Source organism: Eubalaena glacialis, chromosome 8 (assembly GCF_028564815.1).
Source record: "Eubalaena glacialis isolate mEubGla1 chromosome 8, mEubGla1.1.hap2.+ XY, whole genome shotgun sequence".
NCBI classification, from domain to species: Eukaryota; Metazoa; Chordata; class Mammalia; order Artiodactyla; family Balaenidae; genus Eubalaena; species Eubalaena glacialis.
Window position 1 is genome coordinate 113,994,004 of NC_083723.1, and position 23,602 is coordinate 114,017,605.

At 47.3% G+C, this 23,602-nt stretch overlaps 2 protein-coding genes across 3 annotated transcripts in view; one reads left to right on the forward strand and one right to left on the reverse strand.

The window, feature by feature from the left end:
• Positions 1 to 23,602, reverse strand: part of KIAA1549 (KIAA1549 ortholog) — a 161,021-nt gene that overhangs the window by 119,784 nt on the left and 17,635 nt on the right. The window lies entirely within an intron of this gene.
• On the forward strand, positions 22,581 to 23,489 carry LOC133096646 (skin secretory protein xP2-like). The gene has a single exon (XM_061198262.1). It carries the CDS (start codon positions 22,581 to 22,583, stop codon positions 23,487 to 23,489), a length of 909 nt encoding a protein of 302 aa, XP_061054245.1.

Consider the following 23,602-nt stretch of genomic DNA (forward strand, 5'->3'; position numbering starts at 1 on the left):
TCACCTAATGGGCCACTTTAGCAAAATATTTATACGCTAGTCTAGAAATGTATGTTTCACCCACTGAAATTTGCACTTGGCATTAGAGACACTTTTTTTTTTTTTTGGTAATTTATTTTTTTATTTTTTATTTTCTTAACATCTTTTTATTGGAGTATAATTGCTTTACAATGGTGTGTTAAGTTTCTGCTTTATAACAAAGTGAATCAGTTATACATATACATATGTCCCCATATCTCTTCCCTCTTGCGTCTCCCTCCCTCCCACCCTCCCTATCCCACCCCTCTAGGTGGTCACAAAGCACCAAGCTGGTCTCCCTGTGCTATGCGACTGCTTCCCACTAGCTATCTATTTTACATTTGGTACTGTATATATGTCCATATATACACTACCACTCTCTCACTTTGAGAGACACTAACTCTTATCACTTTTGTCACTTTGTGATAATCTTGAGAAGATTCTTGGTTCCTTGAAGAAGAGTTCTAAAAGGTCCTATAAGGCTTTAAAAAAAAAGAAAAAGCGTCACCCTTCCTACATGAAGCACTGCCCTCGCCCCCCCCCGAAAAAAAAACCTCACAACAAACAAGCTGAAAAATCCACAGTGAAAAACAAAAAAAATGAAAGAAAACATGAGTGAAGTAAAATGAGGAAAGCCACCTTAGGAAAGAATGTAGTGCTACATTCAAAAGGGGAGGTTACGTGATTCACATTCCCAAAAAGAGAATCCATGGGACTTTAATTTTAAATTTTCAAGAAATAAAATTTCAAGACCTTCCTGTAATTTCATCTGTCTTCCACACAACACAAATACACACACATGAAACAAAATAAACTAAACAAACACTTATTTCACATCTATTATGACTCATCCATTCAAAGGAGCATTTTTTTTCACATTCTAAGATATCTGAAATTAGGATGCATTTGCAACCAAGGGTGTGCCATCATTTAAGTGGCAATGTTTTTTCTTCATGATTTTTCTTCCTCAGAGGTACAGAAAATAACTGGTCCATCGCACTCTTGATGGCATCCTAGCTTCAATGAAATATTATACTAGTGATCAGAAATAATATTACTATGTGCAAGGCTTTATGCTAGCAAGGGGCCAATAATCTAATCACAGAGATAGGATGTATGCAGAGAAAGTTAGATTAATAATAATTAAAATTAGCTCTTAACAAGGGCCTGTATGTAGTATGGATGTAATAAACAGAAACTGCTAAAAGAATATGAAGCAGAAGACATTTGTGCAATTGAACTCTGTCAGTAAAAAATAAACACTGAACTTTGCTCTGAAGATAGTCAGAATTTAGCAAACTGGGGAAGCCTGGGCAGGTGTTGCCTCTGGGGGAAACAGCATGAGTAAGATATTAAACGCACAACGCAGAGGGCCCATCTGGGGCATAATTAACCTGGGTCAGGTGGGCAGTTCAGGCGTTCATGTAATGGGAGACAGGGTGGAAGAGGGGGTGAGACTCTTGAGGACCTGAACTGCCAGACTAAGCAGTTTGGCATTGATCGAACAAGCTGGCCTGGCATCCTTAACATCCACCCCCTGCCAAGACGCAGGCTCTCCGCAACAGCCAAAGGAAATTCCCCGGGCGCCTGCCCTCTGGCCAAAAATGGTCTGCTTCCTCCCCTACGTCTTTCAGGGAATTTCTCTGCCTCTGGGCCCCTCTATTCCCAAAGGATGCCAGAGTGGGTTTTCCACTTCAGCTTCCCCTCCAGATGAGGTCTCGGACCACCCTTCCTGGCTCACTGAAGCTTCTGCCTCTCCAGGAAGGGATTTGGACCAGGCAGAGCTCCTCAATTTTCGGGAAAAGATGGCCTTAAGCAAGAACCAGGGACTTCCCTGGTAGCCCAGTGGGTAAGACTCGGCGCTCCCAATGCAGGGGGCCCGGGTTCGATCCCTGGTCAGAGAACTAGATCCCGCGTGCCACAACTAAGACCTGGCACAGCCAAAATAAATAAATCATAATAAATCATAAATGAATAAATCATAAACTTTCAAGTTCCAGCAGAGGAACTTTGGGGGAAAAGAAAAGCAAGAACCAACCACAGGAAGATTCGTGTAGCGCAGAAGAAAGTGAGCAGTGTGAGATCAGGAGATGGGGGACTAAGGTGGGGAAAAGGAGAAGCCGCAGACGGAAGGCAGATCCAGCAACCCAGGGCGAGAACAAGGAGACAACAAAGCCATGGAGCATTCGAGCTGCGATGCCCAAGAGGCTGATGACGCCACAGGAAAGACCCCCAAACAGATCAGCCAGGACTCATTAAGTCACCACCCACGCCGCGCTCCTGGGAAGCACCCTCGGGGGGCTCCTCCACTTCTTCATACAAACACTGACAGGCCCCCACCATGTGCCAGAGACAGCACCAGACCTCTGGGATCTGGAGACACTGTCCCTGTCCCCGAGTTGCTCCTAGTGTGACAGTAAAAACAAAATTAAAAATAAGCCGCTGTAAGAGTTTCAGTGTGAGAGGATGAGAAGTTCTGGAGCTAGACAGTGGCAATGGCTGCACAACAACGGGAGCACTTAATACCCTGCAAAACTGTACCCTTAACCATGGTTAAAGAGTAAATCTTATGTATTCTTACCACGATAACCAATCAATCACTGTAATACACGGTGGGAACAGTCAAATAGAGACAATGAACACAGCTGTGGCACAAAGAAGGGTCAGGAAAGAGGTGCTTAACAAAGGAAAGAGAGCTGGAGCTGGACCCTGAAGGCTGAGCAAAGGGGATGTTCCAGAAAAGAGCCTGTGTTCCTCCAGCTCCCATCCTCCCACCCCCAGATCATACCCTCAGTCCCCCAGGATCACATCCCCGGTGTGGCCAAGATTCCCACCGCCAAACACCCTCTGACTCCTGGGCTCTGGATCTTGAAAGGTATGCACAGGGTAGTGACCCCTTTATGGGTGAACACCTGTTCATGATGAGATGAAATAGAAGATAACCAGACAACACGGCTGGGAAGAAACAATAGTCCTGGCCAGGTATTCTCCTTCTGGAAAATTGCTGAACTACACAAACTATAAATCTGTTTCTAAAATCCCCAAACAGAGGGCATATTTTGGAATAGTTATTCTGGAAAGCATTCTGGTTTACACACACACACACACACACACACACACACACACACACACACACACGGCTTTTCCTTTTTGACCCAGTTATTCTCCTTCTATAAACCCATCCTAAAGGAAATAACCAGAAGCTCAAAGATCTATGTACAAAGAGGTTCATCAGAGCATTGTATAAAATGGCAAGGATGAGTGGCAATATAGATACCAAACCAAGAATGGCTTGAAAAATTCTGCTCTGCAAAGGACTACTATGCATCCATCAAGAAATATTTTAAGGAATATGTAATAGCATGGAAAATGTTTATAAGAAGATGAAAATTGCAATATGGAAAATTATACAGAGTATGATCCCATTTTATGAAAAAGTCTATTATATATACCTGTATGTACATTTTTTAAAAGATGAGAAAGACGCATATCAAACTGTTCATGAAATACTATAGTTATTGTTAGATGGTAGAAATAAAGCTGTTTATTTTCTTCTAAATATATTTCCATATTTTCCAAAGAATATATAAATGAGTATTATTTATAATCAGAGACAAATAAACTTTTCTTACCCCAAGACAGAAGGAATCAACGATATGCAGGAAACTTGGACATTGACAGTATTAAATTTAAAATGACATTTAACATCCACAGGGGTTTAAGTTCAAGGACTAGGTCTGGGACAAAGACGCAGTTTTTAGGCTCAAATGTATAGAGGTGACTCCTAGGGCCAAGATACTGATTAAAATCTTTAAGAAAGAAAAGAGGGTATGAAAAGAGTTCTGAGTTAGGATTCAGAAGGAGGAAGCGGCAGTGAAAGATAAAAGAAAGTCTAGCTTTAAGAAGCGGCTGATGAGTCCAGGGTACTGCATTCACTGAGTCATTATTCTGGTTCACTCAATCGCTCATACAGTCACGTATCCATTCAACATTCATTGACAGGATCATTCTTTTCTTCAATCACCCATTTAAGTAGTCAACAAACATTCACTGCGGGCCAGGCATGGTGCTAGGCAGTGAGGACACAAAGACAAAAAATGCACCATTTTTCTACCCTCAAGAAGCTTCCAATCTAATTATGAAACAAATACTGCTCAGAGTGGTCAGTGCCATTATAGGGGTGCATGTGGACCAATGGCGTCTAAACCATTCTGGGATTTCTGGAAGGCTTCCTGAAGGAGGTGATATCTGGGCTGAGATTTTTGAGGAGGGAGAAAAATCAGGCAAATGAGGAAGAGAAAAAGCATTCTAGGAGAAGGAACAGCATAGGGACAGCATGTGCAAAGGCACTGAGACATAAAGAACTCAGTGTAGTTCCGCTTAGGGGAATGACCATATGGCCAGAGCAGTGTGGTGGAGAGGCAGAAAATGAGGCAGGAAAGGGGCGAAAGGCTGCTCCACTATTATAGGAAGATCAAGAAAAATGAAGATTGAACAAACCAAGGACACTGCCATCTGTGGCATCACACTGCCCTTCTGATCAAATGAACTTAGTGAACACGCTGACTAGGAACAGAGCCAAAAGGCCCATGAACGAAAACACAAGCAGAAACCCAAAGTCAACTGATAAATCTCAGCCAACTACGTTGTTAACGCATGTAACTCTGGACCCCATTCGCATCCCATATCACTTGCTGCCCTGACCTTATCTCTGCTGTCCCTCTATTTTCTCTCCCTCTTCCACCCTCTACTATTCAGCCTGCCTTCCCCCACGCATTTTATCTCCAAGCACCCAGGCACTCTGCTAAAGGCATGGACTCCTGAGTTTGTCTATAAAATTAAACATTTATTTCCATGTATCTATCTATAGGTGTATCGGTGTATGTACTGCTATTAACCTGTACACCTGTACACATGAGGCTTCTTTATGTACTCACGTGTCTTTGTGTATGCTGTATTTGTGAAAATGTCTGTTAATACATATTTCTGTCCTTCCTCATCTTTGCCTGAATGTCTTCCTCTGGGTGTACGTACACGCATGTTTCCCTGTGAGTACGTGTGTATACAGGTGAAAAGATGTGCCGAGCATGAGTGGGCATGTGACGCACACGCAGGCCACAGGAGTGGACATCTGCAGCTTCAGCCTGCGTGGCACCCACTCCCCCAGTCTTGCTTTGGGGAACACTCCCTCCACCATGATCGAGGTACCATTGTCACCCAAGATGCCCATTCCCTCATGGTCAAGGGATGGGCACCTAACCCAAGCCCCAGGCTCTCCCCCCAGAATTGGAATCTTGAACAGAATTATAATAAAGGCTGAAATTCATCCTGTTGGCTGTGCCCTAAAGGAACAGTCTCCGACTCCTACAGCCTGGTTCCTGAAGGTGTGGGCCCTGGGGCATCTTGTCAGGGCCACAGAAGTAGAAATTGACACACACATGAACATTTACATAACTTCCCAGCTGTAAAGTTCTGTGATTCAGGAACTATTTTACAACCTGTCACACACTTCCCATGACAACAGCTTTGCCCGGGATTATTTTTAAAACTGTGTTTCTCCCTCCCCCGTTCAGTTTCTTGCTGCCTCACTCTCCCACCAGCTATTCTTCCTCTCCCAGCTCCAGAGAGGACCGGCTTCTGCCTAGTCACCCTTAACTAATGTAGACGGCAGACACTTCTGGATCACTCAGCAACAATCCAATATGACCCAAACAATGTGGCAGAGCTCAGAAACTGCTCCTGTTCAGGTAGGCACGTAAGTTACACTATTAGAGAAGTACACATTTGTTTTTGCACTGTGGCCAAAAGTTCTAACCCATAATTTTTTAACCAAACAACCTTAGTAGTATTATAAAAACCTGGTGTATATTAATGTATTCCCTCTTGGCAATTAGCCAACAATCAAAACTAAAAGACTACCAGAAATCATGACCATAAACAACTAGAAAAAGTACCACTGATCCATCCATTCACTCACTGATTTACTAGTGCTGGGCACTGTGGAATACCGGTGACTCTAACAGGGAACCCACCGCAGGAAAAGGGAATGAAGGTGTGTGGCCAAGAGGCCCAAACTGCACAGGGCAAAGAGTCTTTGTATTTGCAATTAGGGCTTCCCTGGTGGCGCAGTGGTTGAGAATCTGCCTGCCAATGCAGGGGACACGGGTTCGAGCCCTGGTCTGGGAAGATCCCACATGCCGCGGAGCAACTGGGCCCGTGAGCCACAATTACAGCATGCGCGTCTGGAGCCTGTGCTCTGCAACAAGAGAGGCCGCGATAGTGAGAGGCCCGCGCACCGCGATGAAGAGTGGCCCCCGCGAGCCGCAACTAGAGAAAGCCCTCGCACAGAAAACAAAGACCCAACACAGCCATAAATAAATAAATAAATAAATAAAAATTAAAAAAAAAAAGCCTGCAATTAGAACCCAGATTTTATAAATGCAGAAAATGTAATCATCGTTATGATCATTTTTAACGTTGACATTGGTTATCAATTATTTCAGCATGAAATATGTCTTGAATGTTTGGTTACAAAATAAGATTTATTTAAATTTATGTTAAATTAGAAACATTTTTTTCTTGATTAGATGATCCATTAACAAATCTCTTTATAAAATTATATAAATGTTACTGTCAGAGTTATAAGCTAGTAAATTCTAAAGAGCTAAACTGCAGGGTCAAAGTGTATATGATGATCACAGAGCAACTGTGTAGGGAACTGTGTCTCTGAGCCAGACATGATCCGTCTTTAAACACTCAAGGACTAATAATTTTCAACTCCAAATGTCATGGCTGTGTTGTATCAGGTCAGTGCTCAGGACTAGAGGACAAAGATAGAAAAGACTGCCAGTTTCCTGACATGGATAAAATCTGGTCTGGTCAGAAGCTTCAAAAGTTAATCCAAGATAGGGTGAATCAAAGCAGGAATTAGAGTGATGTCCCAGGCTCAATTGCTCAAAGGCTGACCAATTGAGGGGGGCTACCAGGGTCCAGGAGAAACAGAATTAACCCCTGGAACTCTGTGGCATGGGAGATAGTACAGATGATGTGTCAGAAAATACACACTAAAATGTTTCCAATCCCAGCAGAAGGCTGAACCTCCCAGACACCCAGGCTGGAACCTAGGCAGCAGTGGCAGGCACCTCACGGGAGTTTATCTAGAGCCCTCCTGGAGGTAGAGATGTTTCTTCCGCATGGAACGTGCTTTTCTCAAGACATGCTTTCTAAGGCACTGTAGAACTAAGAAGACAAGTGGAGGTGCCTTCCGGACTTTCCAAAGCGATCAAACTATTATGAAGATATACTCCTATGAATCAGTCAAAGTCTCCAGGAACATAATTGGTCGGAGTGCTGGGAAACTGCAAGAGCACTACAGACGCCATACAACAAGGGCAATTAAAGGGAATGGATGGACACACAATGCAGCCTCTCCCTCAGTGCCTTCATAACCAGACGGGTCCCATGCAGGCCATCAGCACGACCGCAAGAGCGGAAGCCATCTCCCCCTCCCTATGACCTGGGTGACAGCCAATGTCCACACCCCCCAGCCCACCAAAAAGAGCAGAGTCTCTTCTGGGGGCACAGCAGGTGGCTGAAATCCAATTCTAAGTTGTACTAAAAGCTGTCTCAAGACTTGAAGTTTGGCACTTGAAGGGTACTTTAAATAGGCACCCAGTTAAAGGGCAAGAAACATCTATAGGGTCAATGGAGGGGGATTTTTTTCAAATCATTGATGGAAATGCTGCTTTTTGAGAGCCACCAGGGAAATCTTGTAAGACTGAAGCAATCATAGCAGCAGCTGGATAGAAAATAGATCTATTAAATCAACTATACATCAAGATAAAGTTAAAATTAAAAAAAAAAAAAAGATCTATTATACTCTTATGGGCTGAAAGAGCCACTATGGAACGAGTCCCAAGATGTAGCTTCTCTACTTGACAACCCTGCTGCAGAAATCCCCACAGGACTGAGGGAGGGTGCTGCTGTACACAAATGACCCTCGCCTCCGTGGGCCCTCGACCATTCACACACAATCACTTTACAGCTTCCTGCTCTACTCCTTCTGCTATGGTCCACTGACCCTACAGTTATAAACCACTTTCTGCACAAAGCTCAACCTGCTCCTGCCCCATCGCACTGAAGTGATGACCATCCTACTGTCAAAAAGAAATGAGGCGACCAGACATTAAGTTCCTCAATGGCATCATCCCCCCACCCCTCACCTGCACCCACCCACACCTGCACCCATCACTCCCTCTGTCCCATCTGTCTCAGTGGAAGAGGCACCATTCTTCCTGTCCAAGAATGCTCCAGAGTTTGAATCCCTCCTCTCCCAGTTACTAGCTGTGTGACCTAAGGCGAGCTACTTCACCTCCTTGTGTATCAGTTTCCTCATCTGTAAAATGGAGTTAATAATTGTAGCTGATAGGGTTGTTGCCAGGACTAAATAAGTTAATGCAATTAATACATGTCGAGTGGCTAGAAGAATGCCTGGCACGTGGTAAGTGCACATTAAATGTTGGTTAGCTATTATAATTCCTATTGCTTTTATCATTTATTTCTGTCTCTTCTGAGAACTTGCCCTGGTAATTGTACCTTTTTCCCCATTATCTTCAACCAATTTGTGCTTGTGGTAGATAATCTCCAAAGATGATCACCATCAATTCATAAGCACATGCTATTCCATCCACCAATGGGTAGATCCTATTCCCTCCCGCCTCTTGAATCTGGGCTGGCCTTGTGACTTGCTCTGACCAAGAGAATGCAGCAGGGGAACTTTCAAGCCCCAGATCTTAAGTGAACCGGCAGCTTCTGCTTCGTCCCTCTTGGAAGCCAAATATGACAACCTACTACCCTGAGACCACTTCTCTTCGAGAAAGCCCAAGACAGTCACACGGGAAGAGAGAGGGAGGGTATGTGGAAGAGCATGAAGATACTAGACATGTGAAGGACACCCTCGTGGACCTTCCAGCCCAGTCCCAGTACCAACCACACTCAGCCAAGTCAGTGACCTCAGGCCAGGCTACATGAAGCAGAAGAATCACCCACCTGAGCCCTGTCCAAATTCCTGACCCACAGAATCACTAGAAATAAAATACCATTATTGTTTTAAGCCATTCAATCTTGATGTGATTTGTTATGCAGTAACAGATAACTGAAACAATGTTCCCCTTCAGCACTAAAAGAATGCTCCATCGTACATCCCATCTTAAAACAAAATATCCCACACAGTTCTTCCATCCTGCATTTACTACCAGTTACTGACTTCTTTATACCACCACTGCAGTCCTCTATTATAACACTTAGCATACTGCTGGATAGTTATTTATGTATAGGACTCTCTCTCCTACTGGACTGAGTTCCTTCAGGGCCATGACTGACTGCCATGTTTATCTCAGTATCCCCACATCCAGCATCGCACTCAGCAAGTGGTGGTGAGTGTTCAAAAAAGTGTTAGCTGAATAATGCATGCATGTGTGAATGAATGGGACCTCCATACATCTGGTCTACCTGCAGACATGCATTCTGGCACTGGAAACCCAAGACAAATATGGAAGAAAACATAGGATCCAAGAAAGCAAAATTTCAAGAACCGGATTCAAAAGGTGCAGGAAAGAGATAAAGGGAAAGACCAGCATGGTGAAGCCAGAAGCCACAAACTGAAAGCCACTGAGATTTGAGGGTTGTTTCTGCAGCACATCTAGTTTATCCTAACTGATAGAATACATATTCTGCAATTATATGTTGTTTTGTTCTCATGAGGAGCTGAACCCTAAATTGGAAGAGGGAGAAGAGGAACTTGAAGGATGTCAATGGTCAAAGTCTATATACACTGTGATTTAAAAAAAAAAAAAAAAAGAACAGTTTCAGGCCTAAGATTTCTGGAAATTATTTAGAAGGTTAAACTTTAACACCAGATCCAGGCAAGAACTCAGGGTGTTAAGACGCTGTGTTTTATGAAGAACTAAAAAGGCTCAAGGGGCATATAAAACAATGGAAGTAGGACAGCTTGGTGCACTGGTTGGGATTCAAACAATGTATTTATTTTAAGGTATCGATTTCCTCCCACCAAAATTTCAAAGTTAATGAGAAATTGATTTTTAAACCAGTGGTGTACACCAGTTTATTAATAAAGAGGATGTATCACAACCACACACTCTGCTGTCAGAAACAAGCTACAGAAAAATAGTACAGTTGAAACAAAGTAGAAATATTATAAAAACCACAAGGATATGATCCAGGACATGATAAGAGAGAGGAAATGCAGTAAGATAATGTCACTTGGTATTAGGAAAACGATTACCCTCTCTGCTGGAGGATATGGAATATGGGCTCATAACATGAATTTTAACTTTCTGAAATTTTCTATTTTTGAAATTTAAAATTTTTAATCTGCTGAAGTAAAACAAAATGGCACCCTCACATAATACCCTAACTTTCAAAAGCCTGCCTCCTTCATTTCTCTTAACCAATATTTGGTGAGCACCTTCTTCTTTGTGCCCGGCCTTGGGTGTGCCTTCACAGCCAGGACTTCTGACACAGGCAGGGGGCTGGCGAGGGGCCACAGGTGGCTCTGACTGCAGCTCTGGATCCACAGAGCTCACTCTACCAAGCAAGCAAAGCCTGTGAGTGGGCATTTCAATGGCAGAGATCATAGAGTCATTCTCTAACATGGACCCAGAGCGAAGGAAACTCCCAGGTTGAGGAGGACTCGCACTAGTTGTGTGACCTTAAGCAAGTTTGTGAACCTCTCTAACCTCTATTTTCCTCATCTGTAAAATGGGGATAACAATAGTACCTACCTCATGGAGTTGCTGTATGGATTAAACATGATACACTGCGCCTAGCACAATGTTTGGCACACGGCTAGTGCTCTGTAATTGTTGGGTATTATTATTCCCAGGTCAGCCCTGAGATTTCTGCAAGGGAAACCAGAGAAAGGAACGCAAAGGGGACCTCAATCAAAGGCCTGAGTGCCTACTAACAAGCAAGGAAATGCAAAAGAGATATTTTTTAAAGTAGATATTTTTTACCTATGAGTTTGGCAAAGATAATACAGATTGGTAACAGCCTATATTATGGAAAGGTAGAAGCAAAACTGGCACTCAGATTCATTGCTAGAGAGAATGTTGATTGCTTCAATCTTTCTAGAGAGCAATTTGGCAATATATACCAAGATTTAATACATGAATACCGCCTAGTCCAACAGTTCTATTTCCAGGAATTTATGCTAAGGAAATAATTGGAAAAGTGTGCCAAGATATATGTACAAAGATGCCCATAGCAGTGGGGTTTTTTTGGTTTTTTTTTTTTAATTTAATTAATTTATTTATTTATTTATTTTTGGCTGCGCTGGGTCTTCGTTGCTGCACGCGGGCTTCTCATTGCGGTGGCTTCTCTTGTTGCGGAGCACGGGCTCTAGGTGCGCGGGCTTCAGTAGTTGTGGCTCGCGGGCTCTGCAGCGCAGGCTCAGTAGTTGTGGCACACGGGCTTAGTTGCTCCGCAGCATGTGGGATCTTCCCAGACTGCATTGGCAGGCGGATTCTTAACCACCGCGCCACCAGGGAAGCCCAGCAGTGTTTTTTATCACAGCAAAAGTTGAAAGCAATATAATTATCCATCAATAGAGAACCGGGTAAATAAAGTATAGAATATCCACAACACTGAGTAAAATCATGATGCGGATCTATACTTCCTGACAAGGGAAAGGTTCTGTGATAAAGTGTGAAGTGACAAAAAGCGAGTCAGCAAACAAACAACACGTAGAAGACGGCACTGTTCCTTCACGTGTATGTGTGTGTGCCTATATGTGTGAAAAAAAAAGTCTGAAAGGAGAAACACCAAAATGTCATAGTGGTTATCTCTGAGTGGAGGGATCTGGGGTGATTTTCACTTTCTAACTCACATCTTTTTGTACCATCAGAATTCATTAAATGTGCAACAAGTCTGACGTGTTAAGCCTCGTCACATCACTCCTCTCATTCTAATTCCCACCTGACCTGGGGTGATGACCAGTCCCGTGACACCTATGACACTCCCACCCAACACCCACTTCCTCCCACTCCCCACCCCGATGTCTCCGCTTTGGGTGCACTGGCCTCCTTCCCATCCCCCCACACAGGTACACTCCCACCTTTGCGCTGGCTGCTTCATCTGCAGGGAACACCGCCCCCCAAAGACCTGTCTGCCTCACCCTCTGGCCTCCTTCAAATCTTAGAATAAATGTCACTGTTATGGCTTGAACCACGTCCCCGCCACCAAATTCACAGGTTGACGTCCTAACCCCGAATACCCCAGAATGTGACCTTATTTGGAAATAAGGTCACTGCAGATGTAAGTAGCTAAGATGAGGTCATGCCGGTGTAGGGTGGGCCTCTAATCCAATGACCGTCCTTATAAAAAGGGGAAATTTGAATACCGACATGCACACAGGGAGAACCCCACGTGAAGACTGGAGTTTCACTGCCACAAGCCAAGGCCTGCCAGAATCCAGCAGAGAGGCCAGGACAGATCCTCCCCACCCCTGCCCTTCAGAGGGAGCACGGCCCTGCAGACCTGGATCTGGGACGTCTAGCGACCAGAACGGTGCCGCAATAAACTTCTGGTGTTTAAGTCGCCGGGTTTGTGGCCCTTCGTCACGGAGGCCCCAGCAGCTAATACAGTCACCCTCTCCACGAGGCCTCCCTCACCACCCAGATTCACACTTCAGCCCCTCACTCCCAAGCCCTTTACTGCTCCATTTCTTCACGGCATTTATCACCTAGTCACACATCATGTAATTACCTTTGTTCACTGATGCATCCCCAGGGCCCAGCACAGTGTCGGCCCAGAGGAGGCGCTCCAGAAAGATTTGCTGCACAGGTAAACAAACAACTCAGAACCAAACAGATCAAGTCTGGCCTGGCGGAGCTGACTGTCTAGTGGAGAGAGACGGAGAATAAACAGACCCGTGTAAGATGGTGATAAGCGCCGTGGAGACAAATCAGGGTCAGGTGCAAGGAATTATGGAGGGGCTGCTGTTTCTTGAAAATAGAGTTAGAGAAGGCCTCTCTGATGACGTGAGACTCGAGCAGAGACCTGAAGGAAGGGGCGCAGTAAACCATGGAGATCATATCTGAGATAAGAATGTTCTAGGCAGAGAGAACAGAAAGTACACATAAGTGTAATGAACACATACCATTTTTACAATCAGAAAAAAAAAATAAAACTATTGTAAGTCTGAAAATGCATCCAAATATTTAAAAGCCCAATTCCAAGGGCGAGGAAGAAGAATCTGGTTTTATAAATTCTTAAGACTCTATTCAGGCCCAGGATGAAAACTCCAACCCCTTCCTAGAGTCCCCTTCCCCAGCGCCATCCCCATCTCATCCTCCATCAAATGGCTTTCTCAACAATACAGGTGAGGTGAGGTGAGAGGTGAGGTAAGAAGTGATGTATGAGGGATGAGGTAAGGTGAGGTGAGAGATAAAGCATAAGGGGAAAGGTGAGGTGAGAAGTGAGGGATGAGGGATGAGGTGACGTGAGGTGAAGTGGTCCTGAGGCTGAGAGGCCTGGAGATCCCTGATGGTGCCACACAGCCAAGTGCAGGAAATGTGACTGCTGTCCTACCCACCAGCTGCCGACCTGCCCCCATCAGATCTGGCCTCTGATGGTCTGCAGAGGCCTTTCCATCCCAGCCTGTCAGCTGCCTCAGCCTGCATGTTCCCACGCGAGCACCTGTCCTGTGTTCCTGCCCTGCCCCCAGGCCACCGTGGCTCCCAGCTCTGTCGATACCCGACCAGCTAGTTCCTACTCTGCCTCACTTTGGTTTTTTAATAACTGTAGTTTTTAAAAACCCACATAAGGGACTTCCCTGGGGGCACAGTGGTTGGGAATCCGCCTGCCAATGCAGGGGACACGGGTTCGAGCCCTGGTCTGGGAAGATCCCACATGCCGCGGAGCAAGTAAGCCCATGCGCCACAACTACTGAGCCTGCGCTCTGGAGCCCGCGAGCCACAACTACTGAGCCCGCGTGCCGCAACTACTGAAGCCCGCACGCCTAGAGCCCGTGCTCCGCAACAAGAGAAGCCACGGCAATGAGAAGCCCGCGCACCACAACGAAGAGTAACCCCCGCTCACCGCAACTAGAGAAAGCCCACACGCAGCAACGAAGACCCAACGCAGCCAAAAATAAATAAATAAATGTTTTTAAAAAATAAAATAAAAACCCCCATAACATAAAATTTACTGTCTTAACCATTTTTAAGTGTTCAGTGGCATTAAGTCCATTTACACTGTTGTGCCACCAATCTCCAGAACTCTTTTCATCTTGCAAAACTGAAACTCTGCTCCCACTGAACACTAACTCCCCCTTCCCTCCTCCCCTCAGCCCCTGGCAGGCACCACTCTACTTTCCGTCTCTGTGATTCTGACAACTCTAGATACCACAAAACTGGAGTCATACAGTTTTTGTCTTTTTGTGACTGTCTTACTTCACCTAGCATTAATGTCAAGGCTCATGCATGTTGCAGCCTGTGTGAGAACTTCCTTCTTTTGTAAGAAGGAATAATAAGTCCTTTGTATGGACAGACCACATTTTGTTCATGTCTGTTGATGGGCACTTGAATTGCTTCCACGTTCACCTCACTTCTGACACCTGTTTGCTTCAGCTGCCTCCAGGTGCTTTTGTAATCCTCAGCTGTCACCACCAAGATCGCTGCAGGGCAATGTAGGGCTGGACGAAAGGCCTCCAAACACGCCCAGGCGGAGGGGAAACACGGAGCAGGAGCAGTTCTCTAAGCGACGTGTCCCACCAGACGCCAGCCCAGTTCTGAACCCGCAGCTGCCCCTTCCCTCAGTTTTCCCAACCAACTTGAAACCTGAATTTTTACGAGCTAAAGACTCCCCACTAACAGGCAACCACCAAAAGTCTTGGAAATGCACCCAACCTCAAGGAGACACTGCCTAGGCCAGAGCTTTTCAAACCTTAGTGTGCAGACAAATCACCAAGGCAGGCCCTTAAAAAGTAGATTCAGTAGATCCGGGCGGGACCTGGGTGCGTGCCTTTCTAATGCACTCCTGCGGGTGCTCCTGAGGCTGCTCCGCGCAGCACGTGCGACCTCCCCTCCCCCACCCCGTCCACACCTGTCTCCTGGGCTCGGTGCAAGTTCCCCTAGAAGCTGGCTGTGGAAGACTGTGTGTGTGTGTGTGTGTGTGTGTGTGTGTGTGTGTGTGTGCGCGCGCGCATCTTCCCCCTTTGAAGGCTCCCCAGCGTTTACAGCAGCGCTTCAGGCTGTCTGGCTCCAAAGTTAATCCCAGCACCCAAAACCACGGTGATGAAGGGTTCCTTCCCCAGGTCCCAACACGAGAACAAAGGAGCGGGGAGAGTTTCCCAATGGCTCCACAGGGCCGCGAACGCCTGCCCGTCACCAGGAGCAGGAGGCCCCCGAGCCCTGACCTCCCGCCGAGACGTGCCACCCACCGCCCAGGACGGCTGTCACCCCCCTCACGTTCCGCCGAGGCTCTGGGCCACCAGGGCCGCAGGAAAGGCAAGCAGAGCGCGCCTGCCCGGCCTGCTGCCGAGACAGGCCTCCCAACTGCAGCCGGGCCGTGCGCCGCCCGGCGATTCGTCCACTCACCTCCTCTCGATCTCCTCCGGAGACCAGTGGTACTTCCTCAAGCTCCCGAGCCCCTCTCACACCTGCCTTCTTCTCAGAAGAGGGCCTCGTCCACCATCCCCACGAACGGGGCATCAGTCACCAGCCCCTCAGCCCATCTTTGCCCCCAGGTCTAGCCCCGTGTCTCCTCCTGCTCTCCTCCACCCTAAAGTGAATCCCTCCAGGGCTTCCCTGGTGGCGCAGTGGTCGAGAGTCTGCCTGCCAATGCAGGGGACACGGGATCGAGCCCTGGTCTGGGAAGATCCCACATGCCGCGGAGCGACTGGGCCCGTGAGCCACAATTACTGAGCCTGCGTGTCTGGAGCCTGTGCTTCGCAACGAGAGAGGCCGCGATGGTGAGAGGCCCGCGCAGCGCGATGAAGAGTGGCCCCCGCTCGCCGCAACTGGAGAAAGCCCTCGCACAGAAACGAAGACCCAACACAGCCATAAATAAATAAATAAATAAAAATTAAAAAAAAAAAAAAAAACCTGGAAAAACTAGGATTTGAAACTAAAAATTAAAAAAAAAAAGAAAAGAAAAGATGGTGGGAGTTTGAATGGGGGTGGCGGCAGTGGTGATGGAGGGAGGGGTGGGCAGACGAAAGAGCCGCTTCCGCCCCATCACGGCGGTCACTTCCCTGCATTCACTGAGGACTCTGCGCCCAGCCTGCGGTCCTCTCACCTCACTCCCGGCAAATTCAGCAGCCACAGGTTGTTCCCCCGAAGCCTGCATTCACGGTCCACTCCAACGACGGCCTCCCGCAGCCACCCCGACCCGGGCTCCTTAACCAAGGCCAACACCAGAGTCGATCCACTTCCGAAACCTCAATCCCTCCAGCCCTCCCCCACCTCACTGCTACCACCCCTGGCTCTGGGATCTCACCTGGACCCCCTTTCTCAGTCCTTCTCCCACTGCTCTATCCACTGCTTCCCCTCCTTCCCCATCCAGCCCAGACCCCACACCGCGGCAGCCCCACCACAGATCCCTCCACTCCCCTTGGCCCTTCACCGCGTCTGCCCAAGATTCCCAACCCTGACTCAAGCCAACTGCCCACCTTCCCTGGCCACACACGGCCAGTCAGATGCTACAGGACAAACGGCATCACAGGTGCGCTGGCAACACTACAGATTTCTCCCATCACCTTAGGCTTCACTCCCAACCTTCCCCCGGTCCCCTCCGATTTCTTCCCCCATTATTATTTCTCCCCCGCTCCCTATGGTGAGCCAGCCTGCCCACAGGAACTTCTTCACTTTGGGGGAATTATCCTTCAGTTACTTCTACTCTTTCTTAAATTTTCAACCACTGTACCTTTACTGATTCTTCCTTGAAGCCTATAAACATGACCAAGTTTATACATGTTTTCAAAATTTCCATCAATCCCACGCCACCATGAAGTTACAGGTGGCAAATCTGGTCACATCACTTCCTTCTTGCTTAATCACCTGTAGGGGCTCCCGTGGTTCTCATGAGCCTCCGAGTCTGACTCCACAGCCTGCGCTCTCGGTACTAGGTTTATGAGGTGGGGTGGGAGTGGGGATCTAGGATGCAAGGGATCAGGAGAAAATGGACACGGTGGGTGTCCTGGGGGTGGGGATGCAGGAGGGAAGAGTGGAGGAGGATTTTTTTAAAAAAAAGAAGAACTGAATACAATGGCCTTCAGTAGGTCACTGGGCTAGAACATCTACAGGACAGTGAGACAGTGACACTCACAAACATTCAGTAGAAGCAGGACAGTTGCTATAACAAGTGCATTCCAAGGTATCCAACCTGTGGACCTGAAATATAAGAGCTAAAGGGAACTCGGAGATCATCTCAGCGACCCCTTATTACACTGATGAAATAACCCAGGACACGGTAACCTATCCACAGTCACACAGCAAGTCATTGGCTGAGAAGAGCACGTTCAGGTTTGTTAACTCACAGTTCAATGTGCTTTCCAACAAATCATGCTGCCTAAGCACATGAGACAGAAATCATGTCACAGTGAGCTGCAGATGAAAGGTGGGTGGTCACAACTTGGAAACAAATTAGATCAGTCAGAACAGCATCTTCCTATCTGGGAAAATCAACCTAGTGTAATTATAATTACAGTAATTAGCTGCCTCTAGCACCCAAGGCACTGAGAGAAAACCTGTGGCTCTCAGGTCCCCCATGACTTTTCACAACCCCTGACTGGGTTCTGTTTTCAGGATTAAATGAGGCATTTCCTGACAAAGACTGCAGCAGCTGTTCCCAAGGGGCCAGGAGGTGAGGATTTAAAATGACGTCCTCTATGCCCTTTGATTCTCAACCCAAAGACAACCAAGCAAACAAGTTATAACCTAAAACAGTTTCAATGTCACGATTTTAAATCAATTGTTCTAATAGTTAAAAGGCAATTGCAAGATATTAAGTGGTATATCCTCAAAATGCCATTAACTTTCAATTAGGGGTTTATGGTATCTGGATCATTGGTTGCAAGGTGAAAGTGCCTAAAAATCAGCTGTGAACTTGTTAAAAAGGAAAATTCCCAGTTACTACCACTGAAGGTTCTAATGTAGGTCAAGGATGAGCCTCAGAAATCTAAATTCTTAACAAGCACCCACACCTCCCCAAGAGGCTCGAGGGATCACACCTTCGAAACATTTATCTAAGTCTTTGTTTATAGGATACTAAACCACTCAAAAAGTATAACAATATTCACCTCAAAAAGCTAATAATAAAATAGTGCATTAAGTAAGATAAAAATTTAACATGCCATGAAGCACAAATGCAATGAAAAAAAAGAAAAACAAAATGGCAGATTTTGCTAATCAAAATAATCAAATTTCAAGATTATATAAAATTTAAAAGAAAATCCATTTGGAGGGGGAGAACACAACAAAAAGGAGAAAAAAAGGTTGCTATCTTTAATATATAAAGAAAAATTTTAAAGATATATGTGTGTGTGTATATATATATATCACAGGTAAATAAGCAAAAACAGAAAATTCGCAGAATACAAATACAAAATACACAAAAAATATTCAACTCAAGGAACTTCCCTCATGGCGCAGTGGTTAAAAATCTGCCTGGCAATGCAGGGGACACGGGTTCGAGCCCTGATCCAGGAAGATCCCACATGCCGCGGAGCAGCTAAGCCCGTGCGCCACAACTACTGAGCCTGTGCTCTAGAGCCCGTGAGCCACAACTAGTGAGCCCACCTGCCACAGCTACTGAAGCCCATGCACCGAAAGCCCAGAAAGACCGTGCTCCACAACAAGAGAAGCCACCACAATGAAAAGCCCGCGCACGGCAACAAAGGGAAGCCCCTGCTCGCCACAACTAGAGAAAGCCCGCGTGCAGCAACAAAGACCCAACACAGCCAAAAATAATAAATAAATAAATAAATTTATATTAAAAAAATTCAACTAAAAAGTAATAAAAAATTAAAGCAACAAGAGTTTTAAAAATAATATTCAATGCTGGTTATGATGAAGTGAAACAGTGAACTGCATAAACTGCTTGGGTTAATTTCAGCATTACAGCCTTACATAAAAAGTTGATTCATTCAACAACCACCTACTGAGACATGTATTAGGCACCCAGCAGAGCCCACACACAAAGAAATATAGACAAAGCCCTACCTACATAGCTATTCATCATAGCATTATTTATAACAGCAGAAAAAGCTGGAAATAAGAGAATAATTAAGTAAATTATTAGGATGGAAACTGTTTTTGAACAATATTTAATGAATAGGGAAATGCTTAAGTTAAATATTGAGTGAAAAAAGTAAATACGTATAATTCAGTTTGCTTTTTTTTAATGTTAACAAAGGAAAGACAAAATTACTTACAGTGTTAGCTATACCTTATGGGATTATGGATACCTGTTTTCTGTACCTTCCAATAATTTCCGAAGTTATCAATTTCATAACTCTTATTTTAAGAAAGACTTATCCCTGAATAAGATGAAGAAAAGGGCACAATCCTTTCTTTTAACATTGTGGATGTAGGATCTCCTAAAAGGACTCCATTCAAAAGCAAGTCCAAAATATTACTATTTGTTTCCACAAGACCAAACTTATAAATGTTTAAACAAGCAAACAAAAAAGGGCACAATCAAAATGCTGAATGAAATAGAAATAGACAAGAAATCAATAAAACACATAAATTTAAATAAAGACTGAAATAAGGGGACCAACTGGAGGGTGGACTCCATTTAACAAAAGTTAACAAGGAAAGACAAACCTGCGGAAGGAGGCGAGAGTTTGCAGGCAGCCACAGAAGGGACTACAGCCTCACCTAGGAGACCCAAGGCAGGAGTAAGACATGCCACTTTCTGACTAATACCACTTACTCTTCAGAAACAGAACCACCACGGCAGGTTCGGCAAAGCCTCCCCCAGCCCCACTCCAATGCTGAAAATACAACACTCAGGAAGAGGAGCCAGAGGGTCCTGGTGGCACAGAGACAAGATGTGGACTGAACTGCAGCATCTCTTCAGAACCACCTGCCACTCACCATGCCCAGCTATCCTACATCAGGAAGCCACCCTCCACCAATATCACTCCTCTCAGCCTTCAAGTGGATCGGGGCCACCTTTAAGAGGTCTTCCTTAAGGAGCCCTTTCACTCACTGCCTTTCCTGCCCGGGGACAGTCCGTGCAGGGGTCTGCACCTGCTTATGCGCTGCCCTGGGTCTCCACCTGGATCCTTGAGGACAGGCGCTGTGTCCCTCCCCTTCTCAGTTTCCATCCTATGATCCAGCCTAGAAGCAGCTTTATTATTATTATTTTCTGCGTGCCTCAACCAGGGGAGCCCAATACACCAACCCGTGAAATGATGAAGTCTCTGCTTCCGTGCTGTCAGCTCTAGAGCGGAAATATAATTTCAAGTCACCAGGTTGAATATTTGTATTGGGGGTTAAGGGGGAACAGGAACAGACTTGTCCTGACGAGAAAGTTATGGAGGGACAGTACAAACAGCTCCATTTATTCTACATTTATCAAGAGAATTACTTATATCATCCACAACATCTGCAGCACATCCAGATAGCCATGTTCACATGGGGAAGCTGAAGAGAGGTTACATGCGTAGAGTCTGGAGTCAAACTAACCTAAACTCCTGAAGCCTTAGTTTTCTCACCTGTAAAATGAGCGTGATTGGATCATGTAAGTAAAATGCAGCGCCTGGCACACAGCAAGCACTCAGTAAATGGGAACAATTAGCTTGCCGTGTCCGCCAGCAGATGAATCCATGAGTATCAGATGGGCTTGCTTTGTTGACTAACGCCAAGAGCCCTCTTCATGATTACCTCTTCTCATGGAAAGCCCTGGGTCTCCGCTCCTCTGGACACACAGGCTAGAACACTCAGAGGCAGGACTGAGAGCTGAGGGGCTAGGTCAGACAAAGCTGTTTGCACTCTCTGTGTACTGCCTGAAAGAGACCCATTTTGTCCCCCCAGCTCTGGTGTGACTCCCTGAGCAGGGCTCTACCCAGCTATGGGAAATCTCTGAGGAGGTCTCAGGTGTGCATAAGTCCACGGGTTAAGAGCCGTAAGGAGAATGGAAAAGAGATGAGTCTTCACCAACTAGCCTGTGACCTTGAGCAAGTCACTTCTCTGTCAGTTTCCTCTTCCGTCAGAGGAGCAGTTCCATTCTATGATCCCTTAAGTCCCTTCCTATGCTTTTTTGTCCCATCCTCTATGTGGCACTGGTGATAATTCCGACAGTGGGGGCCAGGGACACCTTCAAATGTGTTCCATTTCCTTCCAAAGCCACTTGCCAGGCCTCTGGCACTGCTCCCATAAGAAGGGAGGATTTGGAGTTGCTTCCACGGCTTTCTGGTTTTGTTCAGTGTGCAGCAGCTCTGCGCACTGCTCACTCCACCTTTCCTGCCCCCAAAGTGGTCGTGTGTGTGTGTGTGTGTGTGTGTGTGTGTGTGTGTGTGTGCTGGGGCAATCACTGGCTTGCAGCATGTCATCTCAGAGATGGTTTCCAGACCATCCTGTGTGTAGGCTCGGGGTGGACAAATAAACATTTCAGAGAAGCAATATGAATTAAATCATTTCCTCAACAACAAAACCCGCCCACATGCTTCTTCATAAACCATGCCTCCTAATTCCACGCTAACAGTCAGTAAACTGCATCTATTATAAAACCAACCCTTACTCCTTTCATGCCCTGACACTTAAGAATCACAATATTTTCACAGTCCGTTGTATTAATGCCTTTGCAGAAGTAACAGCAATAGCTATTTCCCTGGAAAGATCCATGGCCAGGGCGCTTTCCAAGAGATACTCTTTGAATGTTCTTTGTGTCCTGGTGCACTGGGGGACACCGCCAGCTGCCTGCATCTGGGGGGACGCAGGGCCACCCAGAGTAATGCAATACTGTTTTCAAGCAAACACACCGAATGTACCCCTTCGCCCCGACAATAAAGTATTTCCAAAAATTTGATGTAACCACATTCATATAGCCATGCACAAATACAATTCCAGTGCCTGCGTTTTGCAGGGAAAATAAAGGCACATTCTGAGATGAAGCCACCAGACCCGCCACAGGCTCCCTGGATAACAGAATAGCTTTGCAGACCTTCAGCAAGATTGGCCAGAACCCGCTTGCTTTTTCGTATTATTTTCTGCGTGTCTTTATTTGCTGGGCCCAACAAGAATGGAAAAGCATCTCAAGAAAGGAGAGCGAGGGAGCGCTGGAGAATAAAAGAGGATGGGCGGGGAAAGCCGGATTTTGAAAAGAGCAGCAATGAAGGAAGGCAGGGTCGCGCCGGAGGGTTTCCGCGGTGCTTACCTGGGGCGCACGAGGCCGGCCGGGCCAGCAGCAGCAGCCAGAGGCCGGGGAGGAGCAGCCCCGAGCGACGGCGGCGGCGGCGGCGGGCGCGGCGGGCGGAAGGCCCGCGGCCGCTCGGCCCCGGGACCAGCGCGACCCCGGCGCGGGTCTTCCCCTCCATGGCCGCGCCTCGGCGTCGGCGCCGCGCCTCCGGCTGTCCCGGTCGGCGCCCCGGCCCGGCCTCGCGGCTCAGCGCTCTCAGGCCCGGGAGGGGCGGCCGCTGCGGCGGCGGCTGCTGGGACGGGGCGCCGCGCACCCGCGCGGAGGGAGGCCGGCGAGGCGGGGGCTGGCCGGGGGCCGGAACCGCGGACGGACGGGGGCCGCCAGCCGCACGCCGGCCTCGCCGCTCCGCCCCCTTCGGAGCCTCCAAGCCGCTGCCCGGCAACGCGCGGGCCCGGGCGCGGGCAGGCGAGCACCACCTCCCGGCCGGCCGGGCTCCTGCCTGCGGGGCTGCCGGCGGCAGGCGCGGGGCGCGGGCGCACGGGGGCTGCACGGCGCGGGGTCAGAGCCCGGCCCGCCCCCGGGATCCGCCTCCTGGGAGGGGACGCGCGGGACGCTGGAGGCCTGGGCCCGGCCGGCGGCCGGCGCCGCCGCAACCCGCGCGGAACACCGGGTCCGACGCCCAGATGGCCCGGCGCGTCCCGCCCCCGGGGGCGCTCGCAGGGAGGGAGGCCCACGAGGAGGGGTCAGAGCCGGAAAACCTGGCCGGCGCGAACGTGACGGGCTTCTCGCTCCTCCTCTGGCTCGAGTCTGTGCGGGGCAGCAGGTGTGAGTGGGGCGCCTGCGTTGGTAGGACAGCCTTCGGGGACAAAGCGAGGGAAAGGTCGGGCTCCCTTCCCAGGAGCTCGACGCGCAGTAGAGGAGGCGAGAAAAGGCGCACACAGCTCTACCCATCCTGTCTCCCGTCTAGAGGTCTTGCCTCCTGTCCAGGTCATTGCGAAACGAACATACAGGATGCTCTGAGTTTGGGAAACCCGCAAACCGCGCACGTAGTAGGCCTGCAGAAGGCGCCTGCAGAATCGAATTGAAGCAGAGCTGGAGAGAACCACACACGTTTAGGCCCTTTTAGGGAAAGGCCTATATTAACAATATATTAGATGATTTGGAGAGAGAAAAGACTACAAGTGGAGAGACCAATTAG

Coding starts and splice junctions, on each gene's coding strand:
- LOC133096646 (XM_061198262.1), top strand. CDS start 22,581: ATGGCCGCGCCTCGGCGTCGGCGCCGCGCCTCCGGCTGTCCCGGTCGG.